At 42.3% G+C, this 10,638-nt stretch overlaps 1 protein-coding gene across 2 annotated transcripts in view; it reads right to left on the bottom strand.

The window, feature by feature from the left end:
- Positions 1 to 4,689: 4,689 nt before the first annotated feature.
- Positions 4,690 to 10,638, bottom strand: part of CD247 (CD247 molecule) — an 86,600-nt gene continuing 80,651 nt past the window's right edge. The window contains exon 8 of one of the 2 annotated variants that reach the window (XM_067546415.1): positions 4,690 to 6,655. In XM_067546415.1, the coding sequence (XP_067402516.1) occupies positions 6,590 to 6,655 (66 nt within the window). In that variant the 3' untranslated portion in view covers positions 4,690 to 6,589. Of the gene's footprint in view, positions 6,656 to 8,150; positions 8,683 to 10,638 lie in introns of those variants that run through there. The other variant, XM_067546416.1, reaches the window with a different exon arrangement.

Genomic DNA, 10,638 nt, shown 5'->3' with positions numbered 1-10,638 from the left:
AGGAGACTCCTTTCTTTACTCCCCAAAATAGCCTTGTACATTGTCATGTATTGTGCTATTGGGTTGAGTTGTTTTATCAGTGAACCTGGCGAACTCTTGTGAAGAAAGGGAAAGGGTGGAAAATAGATTAATTGTCCAGCTACTCTTCCTCCGGAAACCAATCGGGTTGCAGAACTTCACTGAAAGCTTTACTAATAGAATTGTTGTTCTGACATTATGTAAAAGTGGTATTAATATTGTGTGACTTTTCAAAGAGCTAGATAGATTTATAGGTAGGTAATAGGGATATTGAAGAAATGACTTCTCAATTATAAGAGCACTTGGAACAAAAGATGTGGAAAACAAGGTGTGCTTTAAGGTAAACAAATCTGAGGAAGGAAATGAAACAACCTGGGCGAGGGAAGGGAGGATGATATCCTTTGGGATTCCTTAGTGCTGCTGAGTTGTTCTGCCCGGGGATTGGAGCACCCCCTCTGCCTTATTTCATCTCTTTACCAAACAAGACATTGTCAAATAGCTCAGGCCAAAAATGTAATTTACCTTAAAATTGTTCTAGTCTGCTGGGGAATGTTTCCTTCAGAGTTGTATATAGACCATAAAAATAATGTTTAATCCACCCCTCTATCCCCAAGAACTAACCTCCTCCTCCCTGAAAATTCTCAGTCTAGTATTGTGTGACCCACTAAAATTATGTAATGCCCCCTGCTGATTTTTGTAGCAGCATCTAGTTAACAGACATTATTCCCTGAGCTGTGCTAATGTTATGGATGGTACTGGCATGCTATGATGCTATTGAAATCCTATATTACTAAACAAAGAGAATCCTGTTTTGGCTTCGTCCAGGATGCTAGAAACTATGTATGTCAAATTGTAAACCATGGAAAGCGCACAACCGCTGTCAGAAATGAAAGCTCTTTTAAAAATCAAACAAAGCAGCCTTGACAGTGGTCCTTCAGGACAAGGCAGTGTAAAAACATCAGTCCTTCCTCATGGTCACCCTCACTATATAGGCACTTGTGGTCTTGGTGCCTTCTTTGCTCAAATGAGTTGAAGGGTGAAATCTCAGCAAGTTGTGAGACAACCATGCAGACTCATAGTCTAGCTCTGCCACCTTTTGAGAACTGGGAGCAGGATTGGACCCTCATTTTGCAACAGGGAGAAGGAAAGGGTCACTGCAGAACTGCCTGCAGTTGGTTTGGGGTAATGTGAATAGAGTAGTTCTGGTGGGGGGCAAGTTCTGATTGCCTTGGAGAGCATTACATGCGCACTGTCTGAAGGAAGAATCAGTGCTGTAGCCATCCCCATGCCTGCCAGTGCTGCTGTTGTTCCATTTCCTTCCTCTGCAGTAGTGTCTAAGGCTAGGTGTGAGTAAGTGTGGGGTGTTTATCCGCCACAGGTACAGGAGCTGTTGTATACCTCATTTCTAACTCGTAACTGAGTAACTTGCTTTAACTTTCTCCAAACCCTACAGAGTTGCCAAGTCTGCCCTCCTTCCCTTGATTAACATTGAACTCTGGCCTATAGCATTCCGTGACCTGCAACCTGGGGAGTGACCCCCTACAGCCTCTGAATGTCGCTGCTTAAAAGCTACTGCAAACTGAGGGCAAATTGCAATCTTATACTATTTCTTTTGGTTTCAAGGGGTCCTCTCAATTAGTCTGTGAATATCCAAAGCCACCCTCCTTCCAGTCTGTGCATGAAACTTACACAACTGCCTTTCCCCGCTCCCCTGGTGAGCTGTCAGGGCTGCAGTGAAACTCCAGGGCCAGGCAGATCCCTGAAGGCTTCTTTCAGCTGAGTGCTGCATACACACGACTCACTTTTTAAAAAAAAAAAAAAAAAGACCAAAAAAGAAAATCCTCCAAATATTTAATTTTCTTTTTTATTATTTGACAATCTTGTATCCCCCCAGGCTGTCCAGAAGCTGCATCCTTGAACCCTTCCACCTTTACTTTGAATGTAGTTCCTCCATCCCCATGGGAAAGAGAAGCTATGACAGGTCACGGCGCACTGCTATAAGCCGGTGGGGGGGCGGTTTCTTTGTTTTGTTTTGTTCTTTTAAAATTTCCAGCCAAAACCAAAGATTTCCTAATGATTGTATAAACTCAAAACAAACAAACCAACCAAAGACAAAGGGGCGTCTTCAGCACCAATCCCATCTGTGAGGCCAGCCCTGGTAGGGGAGGAAGAGATTCTCAGCAGTCTGCGAAAGTGGAAAGAATGGCTTCCTTTAGCCCAATTCTGTATGGCTACTTCCATAGCAAAGTGGGCTCAGCCTGCACCAGGCAATTTCCATCCCACCCTTTGCTAATTTGTTCTGGAGGGAACTTGCCCTTTAGGCTCACAAAAACCCAGGCTTCAGCCACTGGGAGAAGTGGGTTCAGAAAGCAGGTGGGTTGCTGCACCAATGGGACTCCACAGATTGGTTGAGATGCTGAAGACATTGGTGCATGATTGGCTGCTCTGATGGGTGCTTTAACCCTTTGGGGGCTGGGTGATGTTGTTGATTAATACACGCTGAGGTGCACTTCTGAGCTTTTTTCCCCTCCCCCACCCCCCTGTAACTGCTTGGAAGAGGCTGTCCTGTTGCGAGAAATCTCTGAAAGAAGATAAAGCTTTTCATTTCTCCTCTAGGTTCTTTTTTCTATATTTTTATTATTTTTGCAGCACCACTGTGCAACTATGCATTGTATTTCTCAACCTTATATGCTAGGTAGATGCCTGTGACTTTTTATCTTTTTGGGGGGGAGGGGGTTGCAAATGAAGGAACTTTTTACATGGATCTTTTTAATCTCAGTTGATTGGGGGGTGTTTGGTTCTAGGGTCATACAAGCTCTATCCCAAAGCAAAATCCAAATGTTAATAATATTAGCCTGATGCAGATACCAAAGATAATTTCTTTCCTGCAGAACCTTAGACTTGTGTATTAAGTACGATTACCCAGCACTTGCATTAGTCTAACCTCAGTAATTCCAAAGCTTAGATGTATATTTTGGTATATTTCTGGGATATTAAAAAAATTGTTGTTTAAATTCTTGTTTGTTTCAGTGTAATGCTCTTAAAGTCATAGCATGGAGATAACTGAACTGTCCTATTCTTAGTAGTTTGAAATAATAGTATTTTTGTATGTTTTGGGTGTGTCTATGTATGTATTAACATAACAGTTTTCACTGCCTAGGTGTTCATAATTAAAAAAAAGAATTAAAAAGTTCTAAAGTGTACATAATATTCCATAATGAACTTTCACCAGACCGTCAATTTGGATTGCATTTTCACTGATTGCCATTCCCAGCTGGGATTCCTTTTCTTTTTTAAGGAGACAGCACCCTTAAAGACCTGAATTTTTTTTTTAACGTAACTGGGTTGAAAGTTGTTTTCCACTGTTTTCAAGAGAGAGGCCAGTTAGAAAGTGGCCCAAGATTTATTTAAGAAAAATTGTGGATGCACATTAGGTTGAAAACTATCAGTTTCTCTTTGACTGGAAAGTTGGAATTTGGAAAAAACCCTTTCTGCTGAAGCTGGCCAATAGCTTTTAATGAAGCAATGATTTGTAAATATTGAATAGCCTGTTGGGGAATCCTTTTATGCTTCTCTTCAGCGAAAGATAAATTTGCAGTCTTGGTGTTAACCCTTTTTCTCACTTCTCCTCCTGTACTATCACCTGTGCACCTGGGGTCAGCTGAACACTTGAAGTCAGGGACCTTAATGCGATACTTGTACCCAGATGAAACACATTCTCATCTGGTCTTGAGACTGAAATGTGAAAGAACCCTATGATTTTGAAACTAACCGTTATCTCTTGATGGGAGGATAAAAGGGATGCTGTCTCTTTAAAGATGCCCTTTATTATTTTTTTCCCAGTGGCTGCCTGCAGGTGCCTGTAGGCATTGAGAGATTGTGTAGATTACAGTGAATCAGGATGAAATGGTAGATTTTGTGTAGATGCATTTGTCTGCTGTAATTTTTATATATATTAAACTTACTGTAACTGTACAGTTCATTTCTGTTGTAAACATCATTAAACCATTTTCCAAGTGTTTTAACATGTATGCACTAGTTTGTGGTTTTTAAAAACATGTCAATAGTGGGAGGGCAAAATCTCCCTATTTCTGTTCCTTAGCTCCACCAAGTTGGGCCTTAGAGATGTTCCCTCTGGCTATTTGTCAATTGTGCCAATAGACTGCAGGATATTCCAGGTGATCAACTCTCATTGAGAAGCTTTTGGTCTGGCAACATTGCATTGTTCACTCTTTTTTCTAAAAAGAGAATCAGCAGCCGAGGTTGTGTTCTTGGGCCTGTGAGCAAAGTTTCTTGACTGTAAAGACTGAATTTGGAAAATAGGAAAGGATGCAATTACTGTGTGCATATCACCAGGGACAGCTCCCACCCCCGAAATCAGCTTGTTAGGCTTTAAACCAGCTTGCATGTTGGATGCCTTGCAAGTGCTGGAAGAATTATTAAAGGGAACTTCTGGGAGCTACGATCCTCCTATAGCTAAAGACTATGTAAAGGGAAAGTTTCTTCTTAACTCCCCCACTTTAGAGGTTATCTTATTCCCAAACACGTGAGATTAAAAAAAATAATCCACCCTCCCCCCCATTTTTTTTAATATGAAGCTCTTGGTGTCTCGGTCTCATAGTTGTAAGGGCCTAGCTTATTTGTGTTGTGTAAAACAATTTCTTTGTCAGTTGTAAACTCGATTTCTTCTAATTTCAGTGACTGGCGGCTTATTCTTATATTGTGAAGGGCAGTAAATGTGAGTGCTGGATTACCTTCTCAGTTATTTTAAGTATCTCCCTAGCAAGTCCCCTCTTTACTCAGTCTTTCCATGCCTCTAATCATTTTGTCTCACAACAGGAATAGTAAGAGTCCAAAAATTTATCTCTGAGAGAGCCTGCTAATGCCATGTCAAGGGACTTGTTTACACCCAGTATTTGTATTATACATAAAATCAAGGTGGTACAAAAAAGTGGTAGAACGCACCCCCACTGCAGATCCATTTATATCATTCAAAAGTTTGCTTATATTGCTATAGCTCATTTCAGTAAATGTACCTGTTTCTAAACCAATTACTAAAGCAGTGCAAAAAATACCTACATATAGACCCAGGCCTAAAGACATTGCTGCCACCAGCACAGATTTCTGCAACACTTGGTTGGCGCCTTCCCAGCAAGTACTAACCTAGTCCAGCCTTGCTTAGTTTGACATCACATCTTGTGACTGCATAGGTGCAGGCACTCCTTGTGGCAGATAGCAACAGCAGGAATGGCACAAGGCTCAGTTAGACACATTTACACATCCAGGGTGTCCCCATCAATTTTATTACCTCATCAAAAACCATCTGAATTGCTGAGCCACCTTCACTTTTGTGTTGAATCTGTGCTTCTCATCTTTAAAATGATCCTGCAAGGTATTTCAAAATTCTTACATTTCTTTTGGCTTTTGTACACTTGTCTTAGTAAAATACTCATCATTTGCTGGCATTGTTTTATATAACAAAATACAGCACTGAAGCATGTTCCTAAATGAGGAAAGAACAGCTCTTAAAGAATTTTGTGAATTTAGCAAAAACGAGGGAAGAGAGGGGTCAAGTTTTGGATTGTCTATTCAAAATCATCCTTTTTTAATTTAATCCTAATTTTCCCAGTGTTTTCCAGTATTATTTCAATGACAGTCTTTACAGAGGTCTAGTCCGCTGGCTCCCATCATCATGGATTGGAGGGGGTGGAGGGGGAGTAAATCTATATGCTGCCTCACTTCTGTTTTTACCAAGGAACCTTGCTGGTAAAGGTGCCCTAGCATTCATGTATTTCCATTAACATTCCTGGATGCAGTCCATGTCCTGCAAGAGCTGGTTACACTGGGATGTTATTTTCTTGATTGCTTGTTGCATCCTACCACTGATTTCTCTTCACACTGTAAAAATAGAGCCTGCTTTCGGCATTTGTCTTTCACTATAGGAACTTGTCATCATTTACAGTAATAAAAAATGTCCACAGTTAAAACCAGCTTAGAAATAAAGCTAAATTTACAGCAGAAAAATATTTGAGCTAGACGGCTGTAGTTATGCTGATGCAGATTATTCTTCCTATAGATAATACTGAGTGTAGCTACAAGCACCTTCCATTGGAGGACTTTAAAAGTGCTTTAGGCAGTAATTAAACCTCAATATCCTGTGAGGTAGGTAAATGGGGTGGTGTTTGGGGTATTTTTTAAACAGCCCCTGAAATTGAGTTAAGTCAGGAGAAGGAAGAGAACTCAGAATCTCAGTCTCCTGCCCCATCTACAATACTTGCTCATACAAAATTCTACCTAGGAAACAGCCGCTATCATTGGGAATAGTTTTACAGATACGAATATTTAAAAGCTAAAGCTTGAGCTTGTATAGTTTGAGGGGGAATGGAGGAAAGGAACTAAATCCAGACTTGTCCCTACTTTGTGCAATGAACCATGCAGAAGTAATTTGCTGTACTGAGAAAATAGGTGTTGACTGAAGCGCCTTTTTTGGTTTGATGATTGTTTCCCTTCTCTCCTCCCCCAAAGCATCTGGGCTTGTCTCAGTCTTGCCCATCAACTGCATGAATTCCTCTTAGTGAGGAGGCAACGGCTGCATCTGGAGGGCATCATATGTATCCTTAGTTGCAGAGCTGAGTCCCTGAAAGAAGAAGAAAAGGTGGATGAAGTCTCCTGCCCTTAGTCTTGCCTGCAGTGGGAAGGCAAAGGCTCAGCAAACTAATTTGTTCAGTAGGAGTGATGAGAGGCACTTGTTCATATCACTATTTCTCTTGTCACATATGAAGATGAAAGGTGTATGGCCATCAGTTAACATAAAGGTCAGATGCATGCTGAATAAGGATTAATGAAAAATATTGCTACAGTAGAGTAACTCATCCTGATAGGTGTCTCAATGATTCACAATACTAACTTCAGCAGAAGCACGTTCACTTCTGTAGTGGCAACATCTGAGCGCTGGACAAATGTGTCAGCTAGTTAGCTACACACCGCTGTCAGCTATATCCAACTGAAAGTACATTGTCTCTCTAAACTTTCTTCTGCACTCACCCAAGTAGGAATTTGGGCAGGACACCTGCGTTAAACACCTTTAGCTCTTGCCACCAGCCTGGTGCATTTGGTATGGGTGCAGTACTCCAGATGGAAGAGTACTCATCGATCCCTTTCTCTCCAACTCAGTCCATAGAATCATAGAATATTAGAGTTGGAAGGGACCTCAGGAGGTCATCTAGTCCAACCCCCTGCTCAAAGCAGGACTAACCTCAGCTATATCATCCCAACCAGGGCTTTGTCAAGCCTCAGCTTAAAAACCTCTAAGGATGGAGATTCCACCACCTCCCTAGGTAACCCATTCCAGTGCTTCACCACCCTCCTAGTAAAAAACTTTTTCCTAATGTCCAACCTAGACCTCCCGCCCTGCAACTTGAGACCGTTGCTCCTTGTTCTGTCATCTGCCACCACCGAGAACAGCCTAGCCCCATCCTCCCTGGAACCCCCTTTCAGGTAGTTAAAGGCCGCTATCAAATCCCCCCTCACTCTTCTCTTTTGCAGACTAAACAAGCCCAGTTCCCTCAGCCTCTCCTCATAAGTCCTGTGCTCCAGCCCCCTAATCATTTTGGTTGCCCTCCGCTGCACTCTCTCTAACTTGTCCACATTCTTTTTGTAGTGGGGGGCCCAAAACTGGACATAAATGCGGCCTCACCAATGCCGAATAGAGGGGAATAATCACTTCCCGTGACCATCCGTAATCTGATTTTCTGGTCCAAAACAGTCTTTAATAATGCCCAATTAGCTGTGACAAGTGGCTTTATTTACTTCATATATAACCGTATTCTGGGTGATGAACAGTCAGCACACAAAATTCTGGGGGTACTTGTGGTCCAAAGGCTCCATCTACAGTTAACTGAGCAAAGAGCAATAAGCAGCTGGCACTGCTGTTAGTAGTTAAAAGCAAGATGCCCTGTGTAGCTTTAACGGTCTGTTTCTCAGCTCATTTGTTGATGCTGAACATTCGTAGGCCCAAAAGGCCCTAAGTGACACCTGGCTTGAACAGAATCATTGCTGCTGGTTGGAGTTGACCAGCAGATGACAATTCAGTTTCGTGACAACGTTTAAGGTAGGTATGTGTATATAAATTATGCTGGCTTGGGGTGTGGAAGACCCAGGTTGTGGTCTTTGTTCTTCGTGATTGAGATCAGAGGTTTTTCCCCCCCATCCCAGCTCACTCCAAATCAGGCAGAGTAGAGACATTTAGCCTGGGTCTCCCTGATCCCAAGACAGTGCCCGAACACCCCAGCTCCATTTCACTTCAGCAAAAATGTGTTCTTCTGCTGGGGAATCTGTAGTGATCTAGCCTGCGAATAAGGTCTTTGTGGAGCAAGCGTCTACAGGAGATTCCACTCAGGCCTCAGCTACAAGTATAACCACCCTGGCAATAGCGCTCAAGGGAAGTTGAGAAGGAAAAAAAGCTCTTCTCTCTCCCTCCCACACTTTGAATCTCCATGGGGGACTTCTGTAGGGAATTTAAGATGAGCATCTGAGCTTCGGTGCCTTTAATACATGTGCCAGGCTGCTCCAAGAGCCCAGATGAACTTCAGCACTGGAGTAGGACATCTGAGCTGGTAACCAGAGGTCAAACCTGTATGTATTTTGGTTCACACTTCAGTTGTGCTTCAAGCCACCAAAAACAAAAAAGTTGGTTACCAGTTTGAACCAGTGTCACATTGAATTTACTTCTAAAACTGAAATGTGAAGAGTTGAAATTTAAAATTGAAACTTTTTTTATTTGACCATTTATTTATTTTTCAACTTTACATGAGTTTTCCTAGTGTCTTTGTTAAAGTTTATGAACATTTTAGTTCCCTCAGATAACGTCCTTGACTATTTCCTCTTTCCTATTGAACCTCTGCAGTGAAAGGATAAATGAGTTTAGGGCTTGGGTCCTGCCTCAAGTGGGGCATCTGAAGGGAGGCATCGGCACAGGGGTTGGAGAGCTATTACCTTTTTCCTTGGGCTTAAAGAGCTATTAACTTCTGGGACCAGCGACCCTGTGGGGGAGCCTCAAAGGGTATGTCTACACAGCAATGAAAGACCCATGGCACAGCGTCTCCAAGCCCAGCTCAGTGAGCGCAAAGGGCTCAGCTTGTGGGGCTAAAAATAGCGGTGTAGATGTTTTGGCTGGGCTTGAGCCTGAGCCAGCTGACCTGGGCTCTGGGACTCGCTGCCAGGGGTTTTTATTGATATATGAAAAGGGTTCATCTATCTTTGGGCCCTGTGCTGCCTCATACGGTGTACAGGTAGCTCTTAAGCTTCCCTCTCTCTCTTTATGCTAAGGCTTGGTCTGCACTAGCTGTCCCCACAACACAGATATACCAACCTAACTCCTGGTGTAGCCAGCAGTATGTCATAGACTCAGACTCTAAGGTCAGAAGGGAGCATTATGATCATCTAGTCTGATCTCCTGCACAATGCAGGCCACAGAACCTCACCCACCCACTCCTGTAATAGACACTAACCTCTGACTGAGTTATTGAAGTCCTCAAATCACGATTTAAAGACTTCAAAGTACGGAAAATTCCCAGCAAGTGACCAGTGCCCCATGCTGCAGAGGAAAGCAAAAAAACAGAGGGCTTCTCCCATCAAGACAGCTACTGCCTCTTAGGGAGGTGGAGTATCTGTGCTGACAGGAGAAGCTCTTCTGTCAGCATAGGTAGCGTCTTCACAGAAGTGTTGCAGCAGTTAAGTGCAGACAAGCCTCAAAACAGGCTTTGTCGCAGTCACCGGCCTAGTTGTTGTCTAATGAAAATAAGTTCACAATACTGTAGAACCTCAGTTACGAACACCTCAGAAATGTTGTTTATAACTCACTCTGTTCATAACATTGTTCATAAAGGTTGTTCATAACTCTGAACAAAATGTTATGGTTCATTTATGTTTGGTTCATGTTATGGTTTACAACTGAACATTAACTTAATACAGCTTTGAAACACTACTGCGCAGAAGAAAAATGCTGCTTTTGCTCTTTTTTTTTTTAAGTAGTTTACGTTTAACACGGTACTGTACTATATTTGCTTTTTCCTTTTCTCTCTGCAGCTGCCTGGTTGTGGTTGACTGGTCAGTTCATAACTCTGAGGTTCTACTGTAGCTTAAAATGCTGAACCTTTATTTTAAAGCAGTAACCCACCTATTTTTTTCGGTTCAGTTTGGGTTCAGGTTCAGTAGGTAGGACATAGTTATGGTTTACACCAGAATGAACTGGTTCAGCGGTTTTGGTTCGACTCTCTGTTGCTAACCTACCCTCACTGCTAGTGGCCAGTGCCACATGTGCAAAAGAAAATGAAAATCCTCTAATGCATCTGCCTGTTCAATAGTGTCTGATAATGAAAGTTGCTTATTGACTGTAGCTGGTAGTCAGTGTCTCCCCTAAGCGAGGAAAACTAAGGTTCTGGGCTAGTTTTAACAAAGGCTTAAAGTCAGGTTGTCTTTGCTTTGAAGTTGAATAATCAGCGACATATTACTACTAATCAGACAGACAGACACACTCTAAAGCCCCATAGTATCATCTATGAGCAAACTAAGGTTAGACATCTGCATCAGAGCAGCAATGAAGTCACTGACTTAGATGAG

This window comes from Emydura macquarii, unplaced genomic scaffold, assembly GCF_026122565.2.
Source record: "Emydura macquarii macquarii isolate MOO-44397 ecotype Brisbane River unplaced genomic scaffold, CSIRO-AGI_Emac_v2 contig_1119, whole genome shotgun sequence".
Lineage (NCBI taxonomy): Eukaryota > Metazoa > Chordata > Testudines > Chelidae > Emydura > Emydura macquarii.
This window is presented reverse-complemented; position numbering and strand designations above follow the sequence as displayed.